General features: G+C 34.8%; 1 protein-coding gene across 1 annotated transcript; it reads right to left on the bottom strand.

Annotated features, from left to right (window-relative positions):
• Nucleotides 1-10,593: 10,593 nt before the first annotated feature.
• LOC119189596 lies at nucleotides 10,594-11,509 on the bottom strand. The gene has a single exon (XM_037439758.1). It carries the CDS (start codon nucleotides 11,273-11,275, stop codon nucleotides 10,724-10,726), a length of 552 nt encoding a protein of 183 aa, XP_037295655.1. The 5' UTR covers nucleotides 11,276-11,509; the 3' UTR covers nucleotides 10,594-10,723.
• Nucleotides 11,510-14,890: the final 3,381 nt, after the last annotated feature.

Genomic DNA, 14,890 nt, shown 5'->3' with positions numbered 1-14,890 from the left:
TTATGAAGATTTTCGGGCTAAAGTTTTCCGTTATAAAGGTCCGTTATAAAGTTCCGTTACGTTATATATTTTCCCGGGGGCCTATGTTCTTCCCAAGGTCTCAAACTGTCTCCATACCAAATTTCACCTTAATACGTTGGGTAGATTTTGAGTTTAACACGTTCAGGTAGACAAATGCAGCGGGGGACTTTGTTTTATAATATATTTTTGTAGAACTGTTTAAGAGGAACAATCCCATCATACATCATTGTTGTATAACTTTAACCGTTTACGCAGCGCACGCCATGGAAGCTCTCAAAACTAATAAATTTTCCCCGTTTTTGCAACATGTTTCATTACTGCTCCGCGCCTATTGGTCATAGCGTGATGATATATAGCCTATAGCACTCCAGGAACAAAAGGGGCTATCCAACACAAAAATAATTTTTCAGTTCAAACCGGTAGTTCCTGAGATTATCGCGTTCAAACAAACAAACAAACTCATCAGCTTTATATATAAAGTATAGATATGATAACTCGTGAGGTGATAAAATATTTTTGTTATACGCTATCAGCCGGCATCTGTGACATTATTTAGATAATAATTATTAAATTGCAAGTACGGGTCCACATTAAGCCCCAAAATAATATGTTTTAAGAATGACGCAGATAATTTCTTTCTCACTGGATAGTTTCAGCATATGCTCTTGTTAGTTTTTATCATTGTAATCTTAACAGTTTTTTCTTGAGACGCCCTGTCAAGTCTATCGAACGTATTCATAATATATACTTATATGATATTTACCTTTTCTCTCACATATTAGTCCACAATAATGTTGTAATCACTAGCTCGAGTACACAAGCTCGAGTAGATATCGTAAAATCTATACATAAAATAATAAAATTGTAACAGGCCGCTGTCATGAACATTACAGATATTGAAAAACTAATATTAGGTTGTTATTATTAGAGCAACAGAAGCCAAAATAACAGTTTTTAGAATTTTTGATTTACTGTTTATATGTTTGCATGCATCACGCAAAAATGACTGAATGAAATTGAATACAGTTTTCATCTAAATATTGATTGAAGTCTAACTTAAAATGTTCATTTTATCATGGTAAAAAAATAATAGTATAAAGCGGGGTTTTTATCCCGGAAAATATATTTCACTCTGGCGGAGCCGCGAGCAAAAGATAGTGATATATAAAACAACACGTATTTCAATATGAACTACGAAAATTCGATCTCCCACTATATTTTAGGTATGTATAGCAATAATACAGATCAGGAGCTTTACGATATTTCTGATACGTGGACCCAGTTTTAAGCATCATCAATCTATAGTTAAAGCGCAGTCATAATCTTCTATACTTATAATAAATCTGTAGAGAGGTCAATTCTGTACATGAAATATATTTCCAAAATAACTATCAGGGGGTGATTAGGGATCGATACTGATGCCAAAAATGCAATTAGTAAAATTTTTGTCTGTCTGTCTGTCTGTATAACCGTTATAGAAACAAAAATTACTCGACGGATTTTAACGAAACTTGGTACAATTTTTTTTCATACTCCTGAGCTGGTTATAGTATACTTTACATCACGCTACAATTAATAGGAGCAGAGCAGTGAAGGGAAATGTTTGGAAAACGGGAGAAGTTACTCCATTTTTGAAGCTTCCGTCGCGTGTGCAACCTTAATGGTTAAAAGTTCCTTCGATTTCACCAGGATCCCATCATCAGACCCTGACCGGACAATTGGACCACCTGCATACCACCATACATTAAAAAAAACATCCCGACAAATTGAGCACCTCCTCCATTTTTGAAGTCCGAAATCCACGCGGGCGAAGCTGCGGGCGAAAGCTAGTTATTAAATAAAGGTAAAGTGGTGATAAATCTGGGAGAAGTGGTGCGAGCTCTTGTAGGAATCCTATAGCGCCCATAGAGTTGTTTAAGGCATAGTTCTATAAATCACTTGCTTACGAGTTTCAGCAAGGACAACAACTAAACCTATGGCATAAATTAATCAATTTCAGAAAAAAAAAAATATTCCGTGTCTACATTAGTTAACCTAAAAGAAAATCTGGTTGTCTCGTAATTGTAATGTTATAGCCGAATGTTAAGGATAACTAAAAATTATTAAGTACATTTAGTTGTAAATCTTAAGAGCACTACCGCGTGTAGATATAATTTTGACACTTAAGACTAAGATAAGTTAAAATTACACAATAATGCACGTAAATAACAGCGGCTTATTGCATATAAAGATATGATATATCTAGAAAATACAACAAGACGCAAACACTAAATCAGCATCATACGGTTGATACCAACTCGCTAAAAGGTCGGTTTTTTCTATTCAAACGATCGTGTCACTAAGAGAAAATACTTACTCCCAAATTCTACGCCAGGGATGGCGAACCAGTAGCACGAGTGCCAGTGGCGACACGTGACTAAATAATTTGGGCACGCGAGTAACATGCCAAAAATTGTATATGCAAGATTAAAAATTAAAATTAAATACATTCTACATTTAACATCATTAATTATTTCAGTATCATGCAATAGTCGAAATAATTTATTATAAACATTTAAGTAATTGCATTTTCTAATAGGTTTTGGAAATTATATACTTCAAGTTACGACCCATCCCGGCTTCGCACGGGTAGCAGAGCATTATATACAATCGCATCAAAATATACATTTGAAATAAGAGAGTCAATGCTAGTATAAAGAATATTTTTGCCTTGTAGATAATCATTAAAAAAACATAAAACGTAATTAAAAGACATACTAAAATAAATTTAAAACAAATATCAAGTTGTTTCCTGCTACGATAAGATTTGATATTACATTTGAACAGTCGAGTTATTTACACTAAACACATTTACACAAACCAGATGATTAACTAAAAATTCAAGCTTGTATAGGTAACGAATCTATACCTTTTTTGCTTAATGGTTAAATAAAATTTCATTAACATTAATAGGTATATAAAAATATAATAATTATCAAAAGCCCAATTTGTTAATTTAAATATTTATAAAATTCTGGAAATCTTTACGTGAGGCCTATATTCAGCAGTGGACTCAGTACGGCTGATTATGACGTTGGTGATGATGATGAAAAAATTATTAATCATGGTCAATATTATAAATTTCGTAATCTAAAAGTAGTAATTTAACAATAACGAAAGAAAAACTTGTTGATACATGGTGTTCGTCAAAATCTGAGATACCTAAACTTACTGAGATATTAAAAATCTCATAATTAAAATACTATTTTAGCGAGAAAGCGCGCGAAATCACGAACTTAATATAAATCAGTTGTTGCCATTTAAAACAAAAAATATTTGCTAAGAAATTGTCTAAGCCTCCTCCCCTATACGCCAAAAAATACTTTTTCCAAGTAATAATAATAATAATATCAGCCCTGTATTATATACTTGCCCACTGCTGAGCACGGGCCTCCTCTACTACTGAGAGGGATTAGGCCTTAGTCCACCACGCTGGCCTAATGCGGATTGGTAGACTTCACACATCTTCGAAATTCCTACAGAGAACTTCTCAGATGTGCAGGTTTCCTCGCGATGTTTTCCTTCACCGTTGAAGCGAACGATAAATTCACAAAGAATACACACATGATTTTAGAAAAGTCAGAGGTGTGTGCCCTTGGAATTTGAATCTGCGGACATTCGTCTTGGCAGTCCGTTCCACACCCAATTAGGCTATCGGAGCTTTTTTTTTCCAAGTAATAGTCAAATTAAAAGTTCAGTAAGTCGAGAAGCCCACTTCAAATTGGTTCCATTTCGGTAAAAAAATCACCACATACACTTAACAGGTTAATAAATGGATTACTTATTTACAAAAAGATTCAAATTCAAAAAATAAAAATGTCTCAAAAACACAAATAATTTTTGAAACATCTCGGATTACAAATGTGAAGACAATCGATGTAAATTTAAGCCTTCTTCTGACCTACTTCTGTTGGTTCATCAATCATGTCACATCCTTTATAAACATAATAGGAAAAATGGCATTTCACAAATATAAACGATAGCTACTTCCTTGTATTATACATATATTATATCTGCTCACTTATCTTAACAAAGCCGTAATAAAAAAGCTGGCTATAAATATAAATTATAATGTATTAGCGAACATGTAGGTGTGGATAAGAATTTTATGCGAAGATGTTTACAAAAAGCAGTTTAAGTACCTACTTTCTGCTCTACATATTTTTTTTTTTATTGTCACACTCACTCACACCTTTTATCACCGAAGGGGTAGATAGAGGCACAACGAAGAAGCACCCCCACCCACTGCTCCCCGTGTGTATTCCATACTCTGATGTGATGAAGGGCAAGCCTATTATATATGACACAAATTCCAGATTCCATGCTGTTAGTGAGTAGGGGAACCCGAGGATTTAGCACTGCAGTCGTACCGTAATACAAATACGTCACCAAAATCTCAGAACCCAATGACGTATATCAGAACCATTATTTATACCATTCACGTTAATACTGTCACAACTACATGAGTTACTTATTCTATTGGTGGATATTATTTAACACCTTTTCATTAAATTCTTAAAGTGTTTAAGTATATTAATTCTTTGCAACTTCCTTATGGACTAGCAACGCCTTATAAAACTTGTGAGCAATTTGATCTGTAATAAACACTCACGCGGTGTGAATTCAGCAAGCGGCTTATAATATATTATTATGGTTTTTACTTTATATTTTTAACTTCAAACGGATTATCTTATGTATTCAAACTTTCATACTATTCTCATCTCATCGTCATCTTTATAACACGTAATTAATTTCGGCAAAAAGTAATGCTAAAGTATATGTAAATTGATTTGGTTAGTTTCATTAGTTGATATACGTTGTTTCAATTTTTTACAATTAATATGTTAACTATGGGTACTTTGTGTATATACAGAGCATTGCGCCTTTTCGGTTTTCATGGGTAGGCAGAGTGTAACACACCCACATTTCGCCAGCTATGTCGGTATTCCTTTATAAAATCAAACAAATATTACTGAGCAATCGTGTGCAATAAAATATAGAGAAAAACGTAAAATTTTGTAGAGCGTTAAAGCAGCTAAAGATTAATTTTAATTGTAATATTGCACAAATTATATTGGAGAAGACATCGATGACTTAAAGTTCAAACTCTAGTTTTCTAGCTCTAAAAATAGCAAATAGGTAATATAGCTAGTTATAAAAACTTGTTTTTTAAAGGCAGGAATATATTATTAACTAAAACCGCAGTCTTCACGATCCCTCGAGATCTAAACAGAAACGCACTTCACACCGATATATCACTCTATATAATATGTAAAATTTGGCCGCAGTATGAATGGGCTGACTTATACCAATGGCATATTATAGCTTTCTTAGACGAAACAATTCGCAATCTAAGTGAAATCTGTGGCTGCACTAACGTTCACTCTTCCCGATTCTAATTTTCATCCTTAGAGGTCGACCACGTATTACCGATTGATCGATTGCGTAATATTTTGGGTGGCACTATTCTATTGACAAATATTCACTATCATACGTCAAATTTTTGCTGGAAAACGTTACTTATAGAGCATGTACTTCGAAAATTAAAAAAAAAGGCTGGCTACCATATTTTAGTGTGCAAAAGACTGCAATATTTGTAGCATATATGTAATGTATGTATTTTGAATATGATGAACAGTTAAAATAATAACAAGAATACGTGTTCTGCGACACGGAACTATGTAAAATATGTGTTTCTGCCTTTACTTGGAACGCGCAGTTGCAATAAAACCAACAGCGGGGTATGCAAATTCAATAATAAACTTGAACATCAGTAATCTATATTCTGAAATGTTTCCAAGATGAGTTAGGTAAAATTTAAATTAAGTTAGGTATTATCATGTAGATATGGTTTGGTGTTGATATATCTCTTTATCTTTTATCAGGTAAATTGCATCATATAGCTGTTTACAGTAAAGATAGCAAGAAAAGCAAATACGTGCTAGAAGATTTTTCTTTATTAAAATTCAAGTTATTGTTTTACTAAACAATGAACTATGCTATGCTACGGAACTCTATCACAACGAACAACAATTAGACTCGTATAAAGTTGATTTAAATAAACAAAACAAAATACAAAGTTATTCTTGATATTTATATACTAATTATACGATCCAATGTAATGGAAAACTTAAGCGGATCTGCTAAAAACTTGTAAAAATGGTGTTTTAATTAGGAAAGGTAAACTTACCCCATTTTTAAGATGGATGCCACTTTATGATTATAACTAGCTTTGGGGAAAGCAGGAAAAATTTCATCTTGGAGCTCCTCGTGAAGAAAAGGTGATTCTACGCCTTAGGACCCTACTCCCAGCAAAACGACACCCTAATCGTATTTTAAAAAGCTATATACCAAATTAATAATACATATTATAGAAAAAAATGAAACATTTCCATAATATGCTAACTTTACTTTGGATGTTTGAATATTTTTCTAATGTAAATTATTGTTTTATTCATTTCATAATGAAAATGTCTCAAATTTCATATTTCGTAAGTACATTTTTATATGGAAATTTTTTGAAATCTGCAAATTCTCGATCTCGTCCGCCTTAAAATATGGAACGTATGCCCAGGGCCGTTTGTTTGGGGGAGGGCCCGAAATGTCATTATAAAGGGCTAGCCTGCAGGGTGACACCTTTTTTACGATGCAGTCTAGGTGTTATAACCGACGTGTTCCGCCCATACGGTTACAAAATATAACCCGACTACCGTAAGTGACATTCCTGTAGTTTATTCACCACGTCGCGGATTTAGATTCTGCCACGAACGTGACGTGTATGCGATTTAGCATGCATGTTTTATATTTATGCGGTAATGTTACGCATTCAATGCACCTCGTTCAGGGTGACGAACGCAGTCCCATACAATGCTTTGTATTTTTGAGTTTTGGATGGTTTGTTTTTTTTAACACAGATAAAGACGACAGAAATAAATGTAAAAGCACACACATTTAACAATCTTTATATATAAAACGGATTTTTGCAATATGTGGTAGAAGGTTTACCAACTCAGTATACGGTGATGAACAACACTGATTTTAAGCTATACCCCACCATTATAGCACAATAAATCTTTCCAAGCGTGCGGCCAGATGCAGTATAAAAAAGGTATAATATTTTTATAATAATAATAAGCCCGCAGGGGCGGCTTTGTGGCGAGCCGACGGTGAGTGGCGACACCGCGTTCCCTGATTCCGTGCGGGCTAAATGAGACCCCCTGACCCTTGGCTTGCCTTAACTGGCCGGCTAGGGGTGGAAGTCGCAAGAGCTAAGAACCTCAGCTCCAGGGTGGAAGTGCTCAATCTGAGTAATAGCGAGGAAACCCGCTCCGGGATGCAATAGCGACCCGCGATGGTGAAATCGGTGCACACCTCTCGACACCCTTAAGCCACCCGCACCGGTGTAGCGTCCTTGGCTTACGCCACTTATAGGATGCCCATCTAGTGGGAGGCAAGTCACCGTCTACCTTAAATACATAAGATTGGGACATTTTACTTGGCAGGCGTCCCGTTGTCTCAATCAATAGCCCAGCAACCAGTCCAACTAGATCCCATCCATAGACCCAGTATAATTCCCATCTTTTCTGCAATAGTCTCTGCACCTTGCAAGCGCTGTCTTTGGCTGTATTTCCTCCATAAGTACAGACAGAGAGAGTACTCGCAAGGTGTATAAACCCCAACTAGAGAAATCTTAAAGGGGCCTCTACGTGTTGGATCCATGTCCCCACGCAAGCCTTCCAAAAGTCAGAGTTACAATATCTACCTACATTTTATAAATATACAACTTTTTAAAATATTTTGCTGTTGGTGGTCCGATCTACGCAGAATGAGCTCACAATGTCTCGAAGTCTGGCAGCCGGTCTTTTGGGTTCCGAATTAATTAAATGTAGAACTGGATCCCAGGCTTGTGCAAGCTTCCAATCATCTTCCCTATTGATATTAGGATGTTTTTTAATGTCTATAGCCTCGCGGATCATCTTAGGCAGGAATCGGTGTTCTTTGCCAAGGATTTGTGGCTTGTCTAGTCGCAGATAATGGTTGGAGCCTCCGTCAGAGTGTTCAGCGACTGCAGACTTCGTAGAGCGTCGGTGTTTCACGTCAGCTATATGCTCTAAATTCGTAAAATAGTTTAATTTAAATGTCTAACATTCGCGTAAACTTAATAAATCATTATAGATATACGCACAATTTAGAGAGCTACATTCCTTCTATTCGTGCAATAACTATCACAATCATTGTATTCTTCAATTACCGATTATAATTAAAAGAAAAATAGTTCGCAGACACATAAATTATCAAACAGTCAACAATAATAAATTGTATATAAAACTTGTTTTTTTTTCATAGTCCAAAGGAGAAGGTGGCCGTCATCTGCTTATATTAATCGTCAGTGGCCGTGAATACTTTTAATTAATTAATATAATACATTACAAGAACTGTTTATGTACTACAGGCGTGTGAAAACTTAAAAAACTAGAGATTGGTTAGGGAAAAGACTTTATTGATGTCCCCAGCAATCTTACTTAATAATAATTATAACCATAATTAATATTTATGATATTTTAAATTTTGTAATATTGGAAGGTAATAATCGTAGGATTGAACTCTGGTCTCTGATTAATTATCTTATCTCAAATTACAATCATCTTATTGTGATATAATATTATATTACCTACCTACTAAAATTACGCACAAAGAAAGGAGTGTACTGCTGATAAGACATATCTCGCTGTAGCTACACGCTTGTCAAGCCTCGAGAAATCATCATTAATGGCGTCGTTAGACATTTTCGAAGAGAAGAGTGTAGAGTAAATAAAATAGCCCCACCATTTGCTTCATGCTGATTATATTACAATATAATATTATTTATAAACTGAACGTCGGCATTAAAACATACGATTATTCCTAATATATTACTTTTACAAAATTAAGTTTTTATAGTTCCTAATTACCTGCTATGCCTTATTGCAAAGAAACTAGAATTATTTCATATGACTCATCTCTGATCTCTCATTATGATTGCATGTACAAATTACGCGTTAACATTTAGGTTATCGCACTATAAACTCGGGAGTAGGTATTGCTGTGGATATGCTCAGATATTACATTGTTTCAATTATTATTCAAATTTCCTCACGAACGTAACGTACAATAGTTAACTGCAAATTCTGCGACCAAATTCTCAGATCACAAACCCCTTGTATGATTAAACATTTTATTAGTCCCATACCAAATATGTACGTACTCTTTTTTCTGATCCTTCTTATAAAATTGTGAGTATTATTTCTTATTATAGGAGACGAAATAAGGAGATTTTTTTAAACATAGTGATGTTAACATATGCAGAGGCATACAACAATCACTTTCAACAATATATATGGAAAACACGAGTATAAATAGGCTCTAAAATTATTAAATCATGTTCTATTATCGGTTCTACACACTATAATATATGGCCGGAGCATCGAGAAAGTGTCATTAAGGCATCCTTTCTAAGAATTTTGTCAAAATAGAGATATTTACATTTATAATTAAGCTGTGAGAACTTTGTGATACTTAACTACTTTCCATACTAACTTTCACTTTATTTTACATTCAAAACAAAACATAACATAATTTCTACTGATGACATAAAGGTGTAAGGACGCATCCCACTTTTCAAATGAAATCCTTATGAATGACTTATTTATTTTGTTGAAGCTAGAATCTAATATTTCAATTACTTCTGTGTCAGTTCTTGGACGACGTCTTGTATAAAAACTAAGATTTGTCGACTGATTCTTAAAATAAAAAGTTTTATTTTTTTTTAAGTTTCTTCATCTACATTCTACAACCTCGACGATTTACGATCTATCATAAAAAGCCTAGACGAAACTCCATTTTCATAGCGTATGAATTGAATAGTGTTTAAAATCAAGGTGTACACGATGTTTTCTTAAACAATGAAGTGTCTATGTGTGGGTACCTTTGTGTGTGGTACTTATTGAGCGTTCAAGGAACGTCTTACTATCAAGCAATCATTAAAATTAATTGCATTATCGACGCATTATTGATGCATTACCTTTTAAAAGTATTTATATTTATTCTAGACTATTGAGGAAAATAATTAATGTAAACAGATAGATAGGCCCTCTTTTTAAATTTTTGCCTTTGTTGGAATCTGTCCGTTACACTGAGCGGAACAGAGCTTGAAGATGCTATTGTTTACATTTTTATTTCCTTATCTGAGTGCAGTAAACGAAAGAAGGGTAAAATATCAACTATTGTAAGGACCTAACTATGTGATATTTGATGCTCGAAAACATGATGTTAATGAAATTGCTAAAATATATTTTATTCATTGATTTCCATTTTTTTATTACAAAGGTTAATCTGTTCTTGTTATACAAGAATTTATTATTAAGTATTTAAGTAAACCAGTTTTTACATCTCCTAGCATTGTAACACTAAAAATTATCATCGTATTAATATTATAATACCTATACATAACACTGAAAAATGTTCTAGAGTCAGTTTTCAAAATTAAACAAAAGGTTAAGTCTCAATTTTTTACTATATAATTAAAGTATTGTACACATTAAATAATTTAATCACAAGCTATAATTGCGCAATTATAGAAGTTAGAAATAAATTAACTTATACGGTAAGAGGCAATGGTCTATAATTACGACGGAATCACTTCGGGCGTGGGTTGTGATGGGATTGAGTCATCTTCCTTGTTCTCCTCGGCCTCGACTTCCGCACCAGGCTCAGGTTGTGATCGCATCCGGCAGGTGAGGGTGACGGGATCGCGCTCCCTGTCCGGTCCACATTGCTCGGTCGCGCCCAGGAGTTTCAGTTCATCTTTCTCAGGGTGAGCCTCAGGATCCAGGCGACGTCTGCCAGCGATGACTACTTCCACTGCTCTCCCATCACCTTCTGCGTTTCGACTGCCAGATCCGATTTCTACTTGGTACGGTGTGCTCGGCTCTACAAATGCTTCCATAAGTTGAACATCCGCTCTTTCTTGTATCTGAGGCTGGTTCACATGTCGTTTACTAGTTTTCATAAAATCTTCAAGAAGATCAAGTGGAATATTAACTTTTTGTGGAATGGCGACAACGAAAAGAACATTTTCTACGTCAGCCCTGAGGTTGAAATCTCCCTCCTGTCGTTGGTCGTACGTGGCCGGCGCAGCGGCCGCAGTCGCGAGCAAACACGCTACTATAAGGAACATGATGCGTGCGGCTGAGAGATCTCCTATGCGCTGACTGCCGGCCGCCTACTCCCGCGCCGCTTTTACCGACTATCCGCGAACCAGTCTGACGCTCGAATCGGGCACACTGTAACGGTTAACACGACACGAATAATATGTGGACCTTTATTACTTCGGTCTGGACATATCCATTCATATGCACACACATTCATATGATGTGTCAAATTGTCTTTGTAATTACGAGTAATAAATATAGCTGCTATATTTCACGAGCGGATGCGCCTGATGATGTTTCTATTGTTGCGGTGATAGTAAAGGTCACGTTTATTGATGCTGATATCTGCGCAGCAGCCAAGCGCTGGTGTGCGAAAACTCGAAAGTTGCACTGTCTACGATCACGGAATCTATCGTAAGCGTTTTCACTTGTTTCCATTTCTAATGTAAGAGGAATAACATTCCCGTATAAATATTTGTCGTGTCGTGAACTGCGATGGATGTGGCGGTGGCGTGTCGTCTCTGACAGTGACCGCGGGTCATCGATACGATAACCGAGTTTCGCTAACAGCGGTGCCGGTACCATCTTAGTATGATTGTTGTGTATATCTTTACGGCCTGTATTATTGTTTTAAATAAAAAGGTTACTTCCGTTCCAGTTTTTTATGAGATAGGTATAATTATTTTTACATCGTATTCGCAATAACAATTCATTATGTCAAGTTATATAGGTAGAGTCTGTACTCTTCCTGTGTATCTTGACTACTGTTAGTAGTTGGTAAACTTCATAAATTACCACAAAAGCTAAAATGTACAAATCATATTTTATTTTAAAAGGCGAAGTATTTATTTGTAAACGTTACGCTTAATTTCCACGGAAATCGTATTATCGCTACCTTCCCGCACTGAAACTTTTAGCCAATCATGTAGTATATTCTAGACCACTGCTGAATTAGAATTTGTAACCCCTAACTCTACGTTCAGTGCATTAGGAATAACTTCGGAGTTGGGGAACGAGAAAAACAGTAAAGTAGGTACTGCTATAATAACTTTAATTTACATTATAGATTTTATATAAAAAATAACTGTCTTGCAAAACGATGGTACCTACCTAACAGCAATACGACATAAGTGACACTGTATGGGGTTGGAAAATACGTCGCTGGTCAACGTATAGGTCGGAAGATTGTAGGTAATTTTTTATACAGATATATAAATAACTTTATTCTGGAGAAATTACGAAGTTCATACTTCATAATATATAAGTACTTAAATATTTTTCTACGTTGATTGTCTCTACATGATTTTAAATACCAGATGTTGGATAAAATACTAGAAAAATATTCCAAGAAACATACTAAACTCATTGTAACAAAATAAATTATGACATTGTTTAGAGGGTTATAATTGGACATTTAAAATTATCATAAGACGTTCCCGCCAAAAATACACCCGTTTTCAACCTACGCATTTAGTTTACCGCCAGTACTGAATACGTTTTTACAAATATTAATATTTTTATATGTAAACATGTGTGTGACATTCAGTAATAATAGCTTCCAATATAATAATCTCGGCATCCATCTTTATCGATGTATGTACATTGCCAAGCTTGAATAGAACGTTTATATTTCTGTATTTATCGATAAACAAGTAACCAAGGGATATCTAAGTACAGTTATTTTACATTAACAACTCCCGTTACATTTTCCCGTTCCTCCTCCGCCTCTTTTACTGAAATCAATGTAAATGTCACGTACAAATGATAGTGTATTTAAACTTGCGCGACAATGTCATTAAGTATGGACATTCGCTCGTCTCTTGTATGACATGTTGAACTTAATTGGATCGCCTTTCGCTAATAGATTAGATGCATCAATTTGATTAAATTATAAATAAATTGGTTGCTGTTGCGCTGCTGCGTCGCTACGTGAAAATTAAAAGTTTCTATTAGGTCTGTTATCCTCGCGGGACATATAATTTAGTTAGCTATTGTAAAATTTAATAGCTTTTACGTTTTTAATTTATGGAATCGTACTAGTCTTTTTAAGATATTTAAATGATGACCCATTCCCAAAATGTTGAGAGTAATGACTACTCTTACCTAAACAGTACCAAGCAATACTTGAACTTTAAATTACAATTCATTGCTAATTAACATTTGATGTTAAGACTTATATTGCCAAGTAATAACCCTAGCTACAATATCTTTTAAAGCGAAAGACATAAATATATGCACAATACTGACTGACGCCAAAAATAAACATTGCAATGGTACCTCCCCAGGCGGTTTCGCATACGAGAGAGGGTCACTACTACATATATTTTAATAAAACTTATATAGAATGTTGTTCATTTGACAATTTTCTTTAACTCTAATGTCTTGTACCACTATTGGTATATTATAACATATTTTCCAAGCTATAATTTGAAGATTTTTTTAAAGAGGGAGATAATTTAATTAATTATAATTATTGGCCAATAATTAATACACCCCGCGGTTCAGTGCTCACCTTATGCTATATAATCACAAATCACGCTTATTCCTGATCATCTTATGTTTAAAATATCGACCTGTATTGTGATGGGAAGACGATTGGTCCCACAATTTCAATAAGCACGAAACTTGGCTGCAAAAACTTAATAACCTTTTTCTGTGAGATGATGCGTGATCGACGGAATATTTTTATTATATAGACAAAATTTATGTAGGTTCCTATTTACGATAGTTACGTAAAATGAGCAACATTTTTTACATATTTAGATGGAAATTGTTATGTAATAGATGGTAATACATAAATTTTTCTTCGGCCAACGTGCGGACTTCTCGATCCTGTGTGGTCTTATACATACATACTAATATATAGCTAAACAAACTCACCCCAATTTCCTTGTTCTTAATGCATGTGCTCCCGGGGACCCCCTTTTTTTCCTATTTATAAATTATAATTATATTTGCCGACTCCGATAGTAGTTTTTTCTTCAAAAATCATGTCATTCTTCTTTTTTTTAATAATATTTGACAGTTTCTTTTTACCCCTACCGAAAAGATTTTATATTCGAATACATACTATATATATATATATATTTATGTGTGTTGTGTTGTGTGTAAATTAATTTGGCCGAATCTGTCCGCGCTTCCAAATAATGAACTAATAAAAATTAAACATCCTGCCGCCTGAGAAAGGCTGTGAAAAGCCTTTATCAAATAACACAACAAGCCCCTTTCATTGAAAGTTATACTAACATTCTAAAACATAAGCACGCAATATAAATATAATAAGTAATTAACCATTAAAGCATCGGAATGGTAAGAAAAACTTTATCACTGGAAACTAATCCAGCGGCAACTTCGCAATTTTACTACAGGCCTCAGTAAATTCCCTGAGGCAGTCTTTAACCCGGACAATTCGGATAACCCCATCAATCCCAGGTAAAAGTTCTAAAACTCTCCCTCTCTTCCATTTAAGGACAGGGACATTCTCCTCTTTTATTAAAACGAGGTCCCCTACTTTAGGTGGATCAACCGGCGTTGTCCATTTGTTACGATTCTGGAGACAGTGTAGGTAACGGTCACCCATTGTTTCCAGAAACGTTGACCTATAGCCTGAACTAATCTAAAACGTCCCAACCGCGTATTAA

This window comes from Manduca sexta, chromosome 17 (genome assembly GCF_014839805.1).
Source record: "Manduca sexta isolate Smith_Timp_Sample1 chromosome 17, JHU_Msex_v1.0, whole genome shotgun sequence".
In the NCBI taxonomy this organism is placed as follows: domain Eukaryota; kingdom Metazoa; phylum Arthropoda; class Insecta; order Lepidoptera; family Sphingidae; genus Manduca; species Manduca sexta.
This window is presented reverse-complemented; position numbering and strand designations above follow the sequence as displayed.

Bases quoted from the DNA above. Each gene is read 5' to 3' on its own strand.
- LOC119189596 (XM_037439758.1), bottom strand. From the start codon at position 11,275: ATGTTCCTTATAGTAGCGTGTTTGCTCGCGACTGCGGCCGCTGCGCCG.